The sequence below is a fragment of the Enhydra lutris genome, unplaced genomic scaffold (genome assembly GCF_002288905.1).
Source record: "Enhydra lutris kenyoni isolate GAN:26980312 unplaced genomic scaffold, ASM228890v2 scaffoldscaffold11, whole genome shotgun sequence".
Taxonomy (NCBI): Eukaryota; Metazoa; Chordata; class Mammalia; order Carnivora; family Mustelidae; genus Enhydra; species Enhydra lutris.
Genome location: NW_019154095.1, coordinates 36061213 through 36078339, shown reverse-complemented (window position 1 = coordinate 36078339; position 17127 = coordinate 36061213). Strand labels below are relative to the sequence as shown.

Below are 17127 nucleotides of genomic sequence, written 5' to 3'. Positions count from 1 at the left end.
TAAGTCAATCAGAGAAAGACAATTATCATATGATCTCCCTGATATGAGGAAGTTGAGAGTCAACGTGGGGGGCTTGGGGGGTAGGAAAAGAATAAATGAAACAAGATGGGATCGGAAGGGAGACAAACCATAAGAGACTCTTAATCTCACAAAACAAACTGTGGGTTGCTGGGGGTGGGGGGTCGGGAGAGGGTGGTGGGGTTATGTACACTGGGGAGGGTATGTGCTATGGTGAGTGCTGTGAAGTGTGTAAACCTGGCGATTCACAGACCTGTACCCCTGGAGCTAATAATACATTATATGTTTATAAAAAAAATAGAAAAAATTTTTTAAAAAGAAAAAAAAAGATGGAAATGTATTTATTCCATGCTCATGGATTGGAAGAATAAATATTGTTAAAATGTCTATACTGCCCAGAGCAATCTATACTTTCAATGCCATCCCGATCAAAATTCCACTGGCATTTTTCAAAGTGCTGGAACAAACAGCCCTAAAATTTGTATGGAACCATAAAAGACCCTGAATTGATAAGGAAATGTGAAAAAGAAAAACAAAGCTGAGGCATCACATTGCCTGGTTTCAAGATTTACTACAAAGCTGTGATCACCAAGACAGCATGGTACTGACACAGAAACAGACACATAAACCAAAAATACAGAGTAGAGCCCAGATATGGACCCGCAATGCTAAGGTCAAATAATCAACAAAGCAGGAAAAAATATGCAGTGGAAAAAAGACAGTCTCTTCAATAAATGGTACTGGGGAAATTGGACAGCTATGCATAGAAGAAAGAAACTCAACCATTCTCTTACACCATATACAAAGACAAACTTGAAATGGATAAAAGACCTCAATGTGAGGCAGGAATCTATCAAAATCCTAGAGGAGAACATAGGCAATAACCTCTTCAACATCGGCCACAGCAACTTTTTCAAGACATGTCTCCAAAGGCAAAGGAAACAAAAGCAAAAATGAACTTTTGGGACTTCAATGAAGATAAAAAGCTTCTGCACAGCAAAGGAAACAGCCAACAAAACAAAGAGGCCACCCACAGAATGGGAGAAGAGATTCGCAAATGACACTACAGAGAAAGGGCTGATATCCAAAATCTATAAAGAACTCCTAAAACTCAACACACACAAAACAGATAATCATGTCAAAAAATGGCAGAAGACAAGAACAGGAACTTCTCCAAAAAGGACATACAAATGGCTAACAGACACGTGAAAAAACGTTCATCATCTTTAGCCATCAGGGAGATTCAAATCAAAACCACACTGAGATACCACCTTATACCAGTTAGAATGGCCAAAATTAACGAGACAAGAAACAACAAGCGTTGAAGAGAATGTGGAGAAAGGGAAACCCTCTTATACTGTTGGGGGGAATGCAACTTGGCACAGCCACTTTGGAAAACAGTCTGGAGATTCCTTAAGAAATGAAAAATAGAGCTACCCAAGGCCCTGCAACCGCACTACTGGGAATTTACCCCAAAGATACAGATTTAGTGAAAAGAAGAGCCATATGTACCTCAATGTTCATAGCAGCAATGGCCACAATCGCCAAACTATGGGAAGAGCCAAGATGCCCTTCAAATGTTGAATGGGTAAAGAGGATATGGTTCATATATACAATGGAGTATTATGCCTCCATCAGAAAGGATGAATACCCAACTTTTGTATCAACATGGATGGGACAGGAAAAGATTATGCTGAGTAAAATAAAGCTGAGAGAGTCAATTATCATATGGTTTCACTTACTTGTGCAGCATAAGGAATAACATGGAGGACATTAGGAGAAGGAAAGGAAAAGTGAATTTGAGAAATCAGGAGGGGAGGAGGAACCATGAGAGACTGTGGACTCTGAAACAAACTGAGGGCTTTGGAGGGGAGGAAGGTGAGGGTTATGGGTAAGCCCGGTGGTGGGTATTAAGCAGGGCAGGTACTGCATGCAGCACTGGGTGTGATGCATAATCACTGAATCTTGGAACACTGAAAAAATAAAATTAAATTTTAAAAAAGGAAAAAAAATGCTCCAACATAAAAAAATAAAATAAAATAAAAAAATAAAAAGGTTTTCTTGGCATTACTACATATTCATATTCGCTAAGCTTAACTAAGTACCAAGGTCCCAATAACCATTGTCAGATTTTCCTTCATTCTCCTCAGTAACAATTCAGAATCTTGACACTTCTCCTGCCAATCATCCCATGTAACCTACAAGTCACTTTGGTTTCAGATCACTTGTACCCATCCTCATTCCTTCTCTTTATTTCCAGAAGATAACTACTTCTGTTGTTGAAAGCACACCCTTACACTTGTGCTACCTATCCCATCTGTGCCATATATTGAAAATACTTTTCCAATCCTGTTATTTCAAACTATTCCTCTCTATTGTTTTTTTACTTTAGTCCTATTAAAAGGTTTATTATGAAACCATTACCTTCATAAATAATTCTCCCTTGACCTTGTTTCCTACTCTCACTGTTCTTTATATATTTTCAATTCTCAACGGATTCTACCAAAAGAGTAGTCTACACATAGTTTATCCACTTTATCAATTCTTATTCACCCTGAAACTACTCTGGAAAAGATTCAAAGCCACCACAATGTCAGATCCAAAAGGCAATTTTAAAATCATTGCCTTGGACTTCAGCCATTATTTTGAAAACTCTGACCAGTTAGTCTAATCACTTAATTTATATCACACATCACTCTTCTGCTTCTCTTCTTACCTCCCTAACCCTTCCAGCTTGATCTTCCATGTTGGCCACTCTTTTTTATTATCCTTATCTCAGAAATATTGATGTTTTTTAGGATTCAGTCTTCAGTCACCAGTCTATTTATAAGCACTCTATAAACTCTTTTCTATATTACAGCCAAACTATTGATTACTGCTAAATCTATATCCTTTTGTCATCCTCTCCTCAGAGATTCAAATTCCTGTATTCATATAGTTAATAGAGAAAATCCACTTGGATATCTTATAAGGCACTGCAAACCAAACTCTCCCCTTCCTCACACATATATTTCACTTGTTTCTCATTTAATTAATTATAAACTACCCATTTTCTTAAGCAACAACTAAATTATCCACAGTTTTTCTCAATCACTCTAACAAATCCACCTTTGAAGTCTACTGAATTTTTCTTTCCTGTTCTATGACCAATGCCATTGTTCAAGCCACCATCATCACTCGTGTTTATAATCAGATACCTTACCTCAACTTCTGCTTCCTTAAAAACCACCTAAACTCTCAATGAGACTGTAAAGTACATGCTTCAAAACATTTTTGGCTTCCAAAATCCTTATCATAGCATTACAGATCTTCTACAACCTGGCTCCTGCCTATTTTCCAAAATCTCTTATTTCTATCCTCCAGAAATACACTCTTTAGTAATTAATGTGGACTTCTTGCACACCACAGAATTCACTGTCTCAAACCCCCATGTTTTGCAGATGATTTCCTCTAAACAGAGGAAATCTCTAAACTACCTCATTTCTTTATAGAGCTCTCAAGGTATCTTCTGTCAAGCTACAAATTATCTTTTACCTCTTTCCAAAAAACCTTCCTTGATTTCCAAAGAATATTATTTACACATTTATTACAATACTATATTATAATAAAATTCCCCCTTTCTCCATTAGTTTGTCTGAATATGCAAATTCACTGTGGACCATGGTTTACCTTTGTATACCTGTGCTTTTACCCAAAAATCAGTAAACAATTAGTAACACATATATACAAATATCAGTACACATTTGAATTGAAATGATTCTATTCATACCTATTTTCAAAAATCAAGAAACCAAACAATTAAAATTTGAAAGGATAAAATAGTTACTTACTGTTTTGTGAGATGGACAAAATATGGCTTTCCTTTTATTGTAATGATATAAGCAATCTGTAACATGAGTATCCAAAAAATCAGAATAATACTTGCAAATAATTTATCCTAAATAATGTATTTTCTGAGTTATGCTTTAAAAAATACTGATAAAATTAATAATTATTGTATAACCATTATATATGTTTCCCTTGCTGTGTGATATCCAAAGCTTTAGAATTCTAAATTGAGAACTACATACTAGTCCCCACAGGCCTATTATTCACCCTAACATTTCTTAGGGAAAAGTTTACCTGATGATTATTATCCTTTGGCTTAGACATATATCACCCTTCACTATGCCCAAAGCAAATACCAAAGATACTACGTCACTTGAAAGAACATATTACTTGTTTACTCCCAGACCTACCAAAAAGTAAATTGGAAGAACTACTACTCCATGGAAGAAATACTCCTAAAAGATAGCACTATAAGAAATGCACTATACCTCTAGCAATATAACATAGTAAGTACCATTGCACTTTGCTTATCCACATAAGCAATGGCATGCCTCTGGAATAGAATGTAGGAGACGAGAGAGGAGGAGCAGAGACATATCCAGAGAACCCACCAGAAGACAAGAGAAAATAAAAGATTCACAAAATTATTTATTTTGTTAATTTTAAAAAATTATTTTAACAAGAGAAATAGCCATTGAAAAGTTTTCAGGTCCTCAACTTTGTATTATAACACCACAAGATTCTTTGCAACAGATAAATGTTCTGGAGAGTCATTTGAATGACACTGTAGAAATCTGGTGAGGATCCTGAGAATTGTCCCCTCTAAAAATACCATTATTAAACAAATATGATGAAAAATAAAAGGGAATATGATAGCATCAATAAAATTTTAAGTCCACATAGCTTACAAAACAAAACAAAACAAAACAACCCAGAATGTAAATAAGAAATGTACAAAATTGTCAGGAAGAGAAAAGAAACTTCAAAGACATCATCTAGAGCTTCTATAATGTTTCAAACACAACATCCAAATGTTTGGGTTGAATTGTCTCCCTCCTTCCAAATTTATTTGTGAATTCCTAACCAAGGACCTTGGAATATGATTTTATTCAAAGATAGCATCCTTATAGAAGTAGTTAAGTTAGGTTACTAGGTTGGGTCTTAATCCAATATGACTGGTGTCCTTATAAAGAGGGGAAATTTAAACACAGACATACACAAAGGGGAATGCCATGTGAAGATTTGCAAGGAGAAGACTCTATCATAAGCCAAGGAGAGATGCCTGAGGCAGATTCCTCCTCCCAGTCTTCAGAAAGAACCAACCCTGCCAACATTCTGATCTTGGACTTCTAGCCTCTTTTGTTGAACTGTGAGACAATAACATTTCTGTTGATTAAGCCACATGGCTTGTGTTACTTTTTAAGCATTCCTTTGAAAGCAATACACCTATTTTCAATAAAAAATTATAAGAAATGCACAATAACAGGATCAAATTACCAAAAATCAAATAAAAAAAATAGAGAGTTATAACAAAGCTACAGGTAATATGTATATTAACCATGACTTGCGAGAAAAATATGGAGAATTTCAGAAAGGTAGAATATCTAATAAACAAACGGAAATTCTAGAGCAGAAAAAATGTAATACCTGCTACTAAAAATTCAATAGAAAGGGTTTGACAGAAGATCAGATGGAGTAGAAGACAGAATTGGCAAACAGGAATACCAATAAGTAGAAAATACTCAGATTGAAGTACAAAGAAAAAAATGCCAAGAAGAAAATAAGAGAAGTGTAACCCATTAAAAACATCTAACATTCATGTAATTATAGTCCAAGAAAAACAAGAGAAGATAGAGACCAGGAAAGAAAAATTTGAGGAATTAATCCCGAGATTTTCCAAAGCTTATTATGAAAGGTATCAACCCACACTCTCCTACTCTTATTAATCCAAAACAGAATGAATACAAAGAAAACAAACCTAGGCATATCATACTCAAACAACTGAAACAAAAAGACAGAAGCACATATTTAAACAGCAACAAGAGAGAAAGGGAACATTATTTCCAAAAGACTTTTAAGTAAGTATGCCTAAGTCTCCCACAGAAACGACGAACACTAGCAGGCAAAGGAATAACATCTTTAAAGTCCTGAAAGAAAATGATAGTCAACCAAGAGCTTATATCCAGGAAAAATACCCAGCAGATGTGCAAGCAAAATAAACATATTTCTTCAAAAAGAAAATGAATTCATTGCCAGCACACCTGCACTGAAAAAAATACTAAAAATACTGTGTTCTTTTTATAAATAGGAAATTGCTTCAAGATAGAATCATGAAAAATGTAAGAGAATGAAAACCATAGGAGAAAGTAAGTTGCCGGTAAATTTAAGTGAATATCATTTGTTTTAAATAGTGATAATATGTGCTTTTGGCATTAAAAAAAATACATAGTTGTAAAGTAGATAATAATGGCACAAATGACAAAAAGAACATAAATAAGGAGTAAAGTTTTAAGGTCCATGAGTTATTCAGGGAATGGTAAAATATAAATTTAGTAATCACAAGGGTAGTCATTAAAAGAATAATAAAAGAATGCATCAATAATAGCCTAAAAAGATAAATTAGGATAATAATCACATCATGGATTATAAACAACAGAGGAAAGGAAAAATTAAGAAAAACAAAGTGGGTTTAAAAATAATAATTATATGGGGTGCTTCTGGGTTTTAGTCAGTTAAGCAGGTGACTCGATTTCAGCTGGGGTCATGATATCAGGCTCATGGAATCCAGTCCTGCACTGGGCTCCACACTCAGCACAGACTCTGCTTGAGATCTCTCTCTTCCAATTTGCTCTTTCTCTCTCTCTCTAATAAATAAATAAAACAAACCTTTAAAAAAATTGTTATTATTATACACTTCATAAATAGAAGCATTTTAAACATAAAAGACTGAAAATAAAAGGATTAAAAATTCTACTATGCAAACAATACCCAAAAGAAAGATAATGTGGCTATATTAATAGCAAGCAATATAATAAAATTGAAAGTGAATTATAAGAAACAAAGGTGGACATTTTATAATGACAAAAGCATTAATTAAAAGTTAAAATTCTATATCATAAACATTTCACACAATTAATATTATATCCCCAAAATATATAAAACAAAAATTGATGAAACTAAGAAAAATTATATTCAATTCAAAAGTATATGTGATTTTATAATTACATCAGTTACGTTAAGGACCAAGAGAAATATCAGTAGGGCTATAAAGATTCGGACAGCACTGTCAATTAAAATTCTCTGACATATATGCAACACTACACATAATCACTCAAAAAGAAATATTCAAATGCACATATAACATTTATCAAAATATCTCACATGAAGGATAATAAAATAATTCTCATCAACTTTTGATAATCCAGCTTTTATTCATAGATAAGTAGCAATTAGAAAATTAATGAAAGAAACCCCACCATATGTCGCAGCATTAAAATATGTCAAAAAGAAACTGAGAATAACTATAACAAAAGGTTTTCAAGACATCTACACCAAAAACTACTAAGACTTATTGAAAGAAAACCTAAAATACATGGAAAGATATACAGGTACATGAATTAGAAGACTCAAAATTGTTCAATTTCCCCTAAGTTGATCCATAGATTCAATGAAAACTCAGTAAAATCATAGCAGGTCACTTGTGGATATGAACAAGTTAACTGAGCTTAGAATAGTCAAGACAAGAATATATTTAAAAAAAAAAAAAGTAGAGGTGCCTACACCAACCTGTATGGACTTATAAAGCTACAGTAATTAAGGCAGTGGAATATGGGCCAAAGTTTTAAACAACAGTCCAATGGCACAGAATAAAAAATCCTGAGAGTGCCACAAATATGTATTTATCTGATCTTCAGTAAAGTCACCACTGTAATCTGAGGAGGATAAACACTCTTCCATACATGCTGCTCAGTATCCATACAGAAAAAACAATGAACTTTGACTTCTCTATCTCACGATAGGGAAAAAAAAAAAAAATCCAAATAGATCACGGTCTAAATGTTACAAGGAATATAAAGCTCCCACAAGGGGCACCTGGGTGGCCCAGTGGGTTGAAGCCTCTGCCTTCAGCCTGGATCATGATCCCAGGGTCCTGGGATGGAGCCCCGCATCATCAGGCTCTATGCTCAGTGGGGAGCCAGCTTCCCCCTCTCTCTCTGCCTGCCTCTCTGCCTACTTGTGATCTCTGTCTGTCAAATAAAAATAAATAAGTAAATAAAGCTTCCACCAAAAAAAAAAAAAAAAAAAAAAGTAACAAATGCAATGACCACCCTATCATATCTAGAGGTCTCACTGATCCTCAAGAGGAGGGAATTATACAGGGTGCACATCAAGAAGTAGGACTCTTGAAGGACATCTCAGAATTCTGTCTACTGCAATATAATACAAATGTATATACAGATATAAAGAAATATATCAAATACACGGGTATGGTTATCATTAGATGGAAAAAGGAAATGGGAAGGGGGACCAGGAATAAGGGAAGAATTACAATAATAAGGGGCTTAATGGGACCATTAATCATAGTGTGCTATGAAATTGAAGGAGTGTAGTATATATCTATGCCTAAGGTCTAAAACATCCTCTCTGCAGTATTTCAAAAACACTAAATTTCAATCAAATTAATCACAGAAACTGAAATATAAATCCCTCTTATGAACATATTACATCATTGCCAGAAGGAATTGGCAGACATTCTGCAGCACACTGATAATTGTTCCTAACTAAGTAGAAATTAATGAATTTCCCACCTTTACTCTTTTATATGGGGGCAGGGTGGTTGGGGGGATGCAAGGATCTCAAAAACATTCTAGGTCATATTTTGTACATGGATATGTTTTCTTTAGTTTGCTCTATTATCAAAACTTATAGTTGCAGGAATGATGAAAAAGATTTTTCATATTATTCATTTTGGTTGTTCTTGTGGAAGGAATTATGTATATCACTATCATTCACAAAATTCAGCTAAAATAGAACAAGGAGTCTGGTGGTTGTGGTGGGAAAAAGTATCCAAACATTATTATGTAAATAAAACTCAGCAACATGTAAACACTACACCACCCCCATAAGATACCAGGACATGAACACCAAAGAATATTAATAGAAATCAAGTTCCAAGGGGCTGTAAAGAGCAGCTTCGGTTGGCATACATTTGGTATGTTAGAGAATACCCTGCGACTCTACCTTACTGTTCCAATGTTCCCTTAAATAGCCTTGGCTCAGTCAATTTGGGCTTTAAAAGGAATCATCATTTTACCAACATTTGTTATTAATATGTTTCTAGGGCAAAATGTTTTACCCTAGTACTTTTCAGCCCAGAAACCAAGGAAGAAAAAACAAAAGGAAAAGCACTTAGTATTACTTCTTTCTTTGCCCACTAAACTAAGTGGGCCCCTTTTTAGTGTGTGTAACAGATGGTGATGAGTGTTTTATTTGATCAAATCATGTGAGGATTTGGAACAACAAGCCTTGGCTGCCATTAATTCCTTTATCTAACTCAAAGAAATCATTTAGGAGGGGCACCTGGGTGGCTCAGTGGCCTCTGCCTTTGGCTCAGGACATGATCCCAGTCCTGGGATCAAGCCCCACATCGGGCTCTCTGCTCAGCAAGAAGCCTGCTTCCCCCCTCTCTCTGCCTGTCTCTCTGCCTACTTGTGATCTCTGTCTGTCAAATAAATAAATAAAATTAAAAAAAAAAAAAAGAAATCATTTAGGACACTCAGAAGTGTGCAAGTAAATTATTTCTTTTTCATTCCTAAATAGAACTTGGTGTGTGTTTAGAGTTGCAAGGCATCCTGTCATATGGATATGTCCTTAGTTTAACAATTTTTATCCTGTGCTCTGTACTGACCTTGTCAGAGCACCTGAAATATTCTATATTCAGCTTTTTTCAATAAATTATAAAACTTTCATAGTCTGAGATCTTTTCCACTACAATATCTGGTGTTTAAATCATTTAAATGGCAATACAAGCCAAAAATCATCCCTTCAGAAATAAAGACCTATGTGATCTCTCAACTCTCCATGTAGACTTGTCTGAGGGAAATCCAAAAGGAAAGACTCAGAATTAAAAACATTTGTTTTTCATATTCAAGAAAGAGAAAGGCTTTCTTTGGCCAAAGTCCCAAGTCGTGGACAAGCAAACACTGTTAGAATTGGGCAGAGCACACAATCAGAAAACCAGCCAGTCACCAACAGCCACACACAAATAACTAGCTTCTGGAAGTCAGCAAATCAGTAAGAGCCCTAGACCCTAGGGAAGCATCCAGTAAATGCCTCACTCCCCTGAAGATGTGTTCAAGAAGAGCCTTACTCCACCAAGTATATTAACACAGTTGAGAGCATGTCCATACCTAAACATTCTCCCTTCTGAAAGTCCACTAATCCCTGAAAATGAGCCTTTCCAAACCTTCTGTGAGATTAGCTCTGGGTTTGTTCAGGAAGGCTATGTTTACAACTGGCCCTTACAGGTAAACTGGAAGCTCATTATTTTTTTGAATCATATCAAGTTCAGTGTATTGTCTGTTTTACAAGTTTGCAACCCTTTCAATGGTTCAACTCGTTTATGATTATCTATGAATTTGGACTTGTGACAGATTCACTGGCACAGCTTGTGAGATCATCAAATTCAATATTTTCATTTCTTTTTTAAATATCTTGGACTATTATCTGTTTTTCATGTATATTTTAAATCCCAAATGCCAAAATTCTATACAATTTTATCAACGGGGTAAAGGGTCCCTTTGAAGTTCTTCGTACGTGTGTTTAACATCAAAAATGGTGGAAAGTCAAATATAAACCCACACATACCAATGGCTAAGCAAAAGAGATGAGTGATTTCCTCATATAGTACCAAAGAAGGTGATACAACACCTTCTTTGAGGGTTAAGAATTGGAAAGATACAAGAATTGCAACATACACTATAATGGTTTTGCACACAGTGTATGATCAATCTTTCTACTTAGATGACTATTTGAATGTATAATTACCAGAAGTATTTTCTGACTCCAAAATTGCAAGCAAAATTTCAGGTGCCCAGTTGAAATCCACTGTGATAATTAAAGAATTATAATGGCTTCCCATGCAATTATGTAAGTCATCAGAGATCTACACACGTTAATTGTTAGGGCACAGCCTCAGGTGCAAGTAACTACAATGCAGAAAAAATATTTCCTTTGCTTGTGCAGCATTTTTCAAAGGATAACAGAGCCTGTTTATAAGGCTATTTGAAATCCCTTCCAAAGACCTCAAAGACAACAGCAAACTTGTTGCTGAGACTTGTTGCTGAGACTCCCTTACTGAGTTAATGAGAAAAACTGTACTGCTTTTGTGGAGGTAATATAAGTTTAAAAAAAAAAAAAAAAAACTTTGTGGGTGTTTGTATAAATATGCAGAAAATGTTTATTTGAAACTGAAGCTGGGCACCTGGGTGGCTCAGTTGGTTAAGCATCTACCTTCAGTTCAGGTCATGACCCAGGCAGGGTCCTAGGATTAAGTCCTTCATCAGGCTCCCTGCTGACGGGGAGTCTTCTTCTCCCTCTGCTCCTCCCCTTCACTCGTGCTCTCTCTCATGCTCTCTCTCTCTTGCAAAAATAAATAAAAAAAAAAAAAAGAGAGAGAAACTGAAGGAAAACATGAATGATTCTAAGGTGTTGTCTGTCCTTGTCATATCAAAGAGCACCTGATGCCCTTTCCCTTGACAGTGAGGTTACTGTCAAGATATTGCTCTCTTGCTTCATCATCTATGCTGTTTGAAGTGAGTGAAAGGTTTTTATGATATGATTTTGCTGATGTTCAATATTCTTCAATTCTCTTGCATTAACCAAACCTGTTGGCTCTCTTGAACAATTGCAGTTGGGAGAATCCTCGATTTATTTGAAGCACTGAAATCATGCTTTAATTCTAAAACAAGGCCCAAAATATTCTTGTTGACTTTTAAAATAATCTCTCAGTGAGTGAGGCCTATGTCCTTCTTGTTCAGAGTTATCTCTTTAGCAATAGGATTTCGCAAACTGAAAGAAGAGCAAACAGTGATACTGGAGTGTTCCCCTGATGCCTGAGAAGTAATTTCAAGTGGCGGTTCTGCTCAGGAGGCCTGGCTCTGGGCTCAGACTGCCTTGGTTCCCATCCCAGCTCCACCAGGAATGACTGTGTGTCTTTAGGCAAGTTAGTTAACCTCTCTGGGCTTTAGTGTCCACTCACCCATCCCTGAACTCAGGGTTGGAAGAATACTTATCTTACGGGATTGTGAGGAGGATTAAGTAAATTAGTATGTGTGAGGTCCAGAGAGCAGTGCGTGACTCCTAAGAAGCACCCAGTTGAGAATTGGCTGTTGAAATGAGTGATTGTTGACTTTATAATTTTGTTAGCATTGGCTTATAAAAGTCAAAATGAATATCATTTAGAAAGGGAATTAGATAACAATTGTGCTGAAGAAAGAATTGAGCCCTGTCCTCAAAATGCACCCCTCTGGTGTCAACTCTGTTCTCAAAAGGGAAAATATTCTTTACGACTAGGAAGAGAAACTCCAATTTGAAGTGGATAATTGGTACGGCACTTGCTCTATCTTTGGAAATGTTCTAATCCCTTGAAGGACTCAGTTCTTTTATCTGGATGTTATTAAATAGTTTTCCAGCATGGGAAGAAGTAGAATCATCCTGTGTAGTGTTGAAGAAGAAGGCAATAAAATTTGATGACAATATTCTGGTTTTGTCAATAGGCAACATTTTAAAAGACTGTCTTAAAATTAAGAGATACAACATAATGGTGAAGAATGCAAAAGCAAGCTAAGAAGAACAATGATGAGAGTTGTTAACTTCACAGTGCTAATGCCCAGTGGGTTTTGTTTTGTTTTTTTACCACTAAATGTTCATTGAGAAAAAGAATGAAATAAATTTTATGTGACCACTGTAGAAACTATGTTACAATTTAGATGGAATAATTTCAAGGAGTTTTATAAGCAAATTCTGTAAAACAAGGAACTGATAAGGCAAGTCAAATCATCAGGGAAATACAATTCAAGAAAGAAGTACATATTTAGATACTGTGAAAGGTGAAATCAGATGGAGTCACTTATGTCAAGGGGCTTTAAAATGGATCCAGGAAGACATTAAGGAAATGGGATTTATGCATATCTTCACAGGGTGGAACCATGAATGTCTGAACTAGGCCACAGCTGTGAACAGGGCCAAACTGCTGATATTCCAATAACTCAGATCAAACACTTGCTGTAGGAAGAGGCTTTGCTTAGTGATGGTCTTAGCAACCAATTCTATTCAGCCAAGATTAGTTTTCTGTCATTAACACTAATCAAAATTCTTTGTCAACAACATATAGGAGCACCCCTTTTTGTCTTAAAAACCCTTTTTTGTTGTTCCCTGGGGGGACACAATTTGGGTTGCTACTGAATCTGTGCTTCTTGAAATGCAATTCTGAGACCCCAAATAAATGCTTTTCTTATGGTTCAATTCCACCTCTTTTCTTAATCAACAATACTTATAATTTGCTTCAGATGAACAACAAATAATTTTTAGTATTTAAAATTATTTAGTATGCCCCATGCAATACTTCTTTTTTATCTTTTTGTACATATGCATAGGCAATTAGAAATAATTCAGAATTAATTGGGTACCCATGTTCTTATTTCTTAAATCTGGGAGGTCTCTATGTGCCTTCCAGGCATTCTTACTTTTGCAGGTCCTCCCTCATGTTATACTGAATATATTAAAATACAATCACATTCCACATTAAGAATATTTTTCTGTTGCAAAAATATTAAAAGCTTTTAAAATTGTTAAAGTTAAAAGAAACACATTGAACTTTCATATTATTAAATTACTTTTTAAAAATGCTAGAGATTGGACAAGTGGTGAACTCAAAGATCATCTGTGCTCAGTGATAAATAAAAGAGAGAGAAGGTTGGGATTATTAATATCAGGAAGAAGGAAACTAAACAAGAAGTCCAACGGAGCTCCTTCTTTCCAATCAGAAAAAAACAAAAAACAACAATAACAACACAAAACCCCCTGGAGTGGCACTCATATACTTTGCATGACTGAGAATTCACTTGGTGGGTGGTAGGTGGGGGCAGGGGAGGGTGGGTGGTAATTAAAACCCCCTACTCAGAAAGAAAACGTAGAGAAATAGAATATGGGGAGGAGAGTTTTACCTTCAGAGAACTAGAGATAATAGGGGAGGGAGAACCCTGATACAGTGTATCCTTATGTAAAACACAGAAGGAAGGTTTTAAAAACCACGAAAAAGAAAAAAATTAATTTGGGGACCTGCAATTATGACTAGCATTAGATTATCCTATGGTAGAAGGAACCATGTGAGAAGTAGATTTTCCTGGGGAAATAGAGAAGAATAATATCCAGGCTCCTCTACGAGCTAATTAACAGATCATCTTTCAGGCTCCTCAGACTCTGAAAGCTGAGGCAAGTAGTTGAAGGAAATCATGAGGGCTAGGAGTAGAGGACCGCAAAACTCAATTAAAAAAAAAAAAAGAATACTATTTCAATACTATATTTTAGACAATCAAAATTAGAAGGAAAAAATCCATGATGAACTAGTTATCAAGTTTTAAAGAAAGACAGTATCTGACCCTGACTTACCCCACTGGCTATACCTTAATCCTGGTCCCGGGGAAATTCATTTTTTGCCATTCCCTTAAATTTTCTGAGTCAAGTGCTGCTTCTCCCTCATTCTGGCCCTGTTGGATCCTATCCTTAAAATCCTTCACATCTACAGAAACACACACATAGAAAGTCACATATATTCATACACTTCAAATTGCTCCTTGTTGTGAACCAAGTTCCAGCTCCCAGCTCTACCTCCAAGAATTCTGTTCCTGCCTCCATTCAGCAACTTTGGTCTTGATAGTAAAGGCAACTTAACACAATTTAAGATATAAAAACATTTCCCAATTACATTATTTTCTGGATTTCCTTCTGTATCAAATGATGAGAACTTCTCTGGAACTGTGGTCTGCAGAAATGTTGTATGAGGACCTAAAATAAAAATAGGCAGTTATTTTCAACCTACTCCTACATTATCCATTTCTAAATTCAATCCCACATTTCTTTTTCTACATTACCAAAATATTTTGGTATAGTCTATGTATCTACCCTTCTTTTCCACTGTGTTTCTGATCTGGTTGTTCTTATCCACAAATTTCTTGGCCCTCGTCAAGATGTCAAGTTTTTATTTTCTCTCTCTCTCAATCTCTACACACAGATAGGCCCACACACATAGAGAAAGAGAGAGAGAGAGACCCCCAGTTAGGCAATTTTGACAGTTTGGCTAGGTAACACCGAATAACAAATTATGATATTGTAAAAGAGCTGTGGAAAAGAGAAACACAGGTTCAAGAAAATGGGATGGTTTGCAGGGTAAAGATACAGGATACCAAATGCAATAGTCATCTGAAATTTTCAATGGAGCGGGTGGAGGACAGCAGTCACCAAATCAGGGAATCACTAACAAATAGGTTTTTTATGGCGATTCAATTATTTCCAGAATAGCAAAATTCTGTCTGTGTTAATGACCCCATTATTTCATTTTTGTCCGTTTTATAGACAAGAATACCATCCCAGAGACGTGAAAATATTTTCTGCCTGGAGGCTACCTCTGCTTTTTTGGCCATAGACGCCGAGGAGGGCCTAGAAGAAAGTGGGTAGGGATGGCGTGGGGCCGGGGTAAGGTCTGGGCCTGTGGCCTGGACTAAAGCATTCATTCTCTAAGCGAAGGCAGTCCGCCCCGCCCCCGCCCCCGCCCTCGCCCCCAGCCCCCGCAAGCCTGGCTAGCAAGAGGTAACAAGCATCTGGATTTACCGGGATCTGCGTGCAGCTCTCCAAGTCCGGTGAGAAGGACCAGAAGAAGGAACATGGCTTCGCTGTCTTGGAGTCGGGCTGGCGTTGTAACAACAGTTGAAGCGTTGCGGAGCTGGAGGCGCAGCTCGCGCAGGCTGCCAGTGCGCTCCCGGAGAGGGAAGCGCCTGCGCTGCCTCTGGAAAGCCCAGGGCTCTGCGCTCGCTCTGCTGCCCCTGGAGGTGGCTTAGCTCAGTCACCTGCAACCGCAGGCAGACCGGGGAGAGCTCAAGGACGGACTGTCAACGCCCACACTCTTTGGGCTTACTGTTAAGGAAGAAAAGACTGAAATTTTCGATTCTCAGATGAGAGTCGTGCCTGGTTGAGGCTTTCGTTTATATGTTGTAGTTAGACCAACGATTTTTGAAGTAATTTCTAGCTTCAGCGAAGAGAAAGAAGAAAGATAAAAATGATAGCAAGTTAGTCTCTTCCTATTACATATACATATCATCCAAACAAGTGAAATATTTATATTTGGAGGAAAAAAAAAAAAACAACCGTTGCCTTTTAATAAACTCAAGTTGGTTCGATAAGCCATTATGGGACAGCTGTTGGATACAGAAGACCCCAGTACAATCTCTTGTCAAATACAGACTCTTCCAAACAATCTCCTTTACTATCTCAAATTATTATTGACACACTAGTTTTCCTGAAGCCCCTAGTTTTTACCACTTTGATTAGACCTTACTGCATCCTGCCTTTATGAGGAGCAAGAACAGTTTGATATTTGGAGTCTATAGGCATTCTTTCCTTCACAGATTCTAACCCACATGATAGTAAAAACATTACAGCCACACCCCACACTAAGTACAATTTTGCTCTAATATATGTCAAAAACATGTCTGTAAATTCACTTTAAAATTGTTTCACTATCCCAAAAACTAAGGGAAGCTATTTGCAGAATACAACAGTAACAAATGATCATTAAAAAGAACCACGTGAACAAGAAATAAGTCACAATAAATAGGAAAATAGCAGGATGGATATATACTACTTAATGAATTAGCAACTTGTAATAGCAGATTGACAAACTCTCCGAGGAAAGAATAAAAAAGAATTAAAAAATAGAAAGTGAAATAATAAAATTGAGGTTGAAGAGTAGAACTGTCATTATCTAGATATTAGCATTTCCTGAAGGAGAGAAAAATTAAAATAGAAGAAAATATTTAAAAGGATAATAGGAAAGTTTCTCTTGATTTAAAAAATAAGAAAATGACCTTAGAAAGGACCCGTATGTTAAAAATGGGGCATTAAAGGAAAAGCAAATCTGAAATTGAAAATGACAGTGAACAGAAAATTCTGAAATCTGCAAGAGATCACCTATCAAGGAAAAAGAGCCCAACTGACAGCAAGAGC

General features: G+C 36.3%; 1 protein-coding gene across 1 annotated transcript in view; it reads right to left on the bottom strand.

Moving 5' to 3' along the window:
• Positions 1-15790, bottom strand: part of LOC111144479 (disintegrin and metalloproteinase domain-containing protein 5-like) — a 190841-nt gene extending 175051 nt beyond the window's left edge. The window contains exons 1-4 of the mRNA XM_022498781.1: positions 15736-15790; positions 14834-14913; positions 4361-4444; positions 3849-3904 (exon numbers count right to left, since the gene is read on the bottom strand). Of these exons, the coding sequence (XP_022354489.1) occupies positions 3849-3904; positions 4361-4444; positions 14834-14913; positions 15736-15790 (275 nt within the window). The remainder of the gene's footprint in view (positions 1-3848; positions 3905-4360; positions 4445-14833; positions 14914-15735) is intronic.
• Between the last annotated feature and the right edge of the window lie 1337 nt (positions 15791-17127).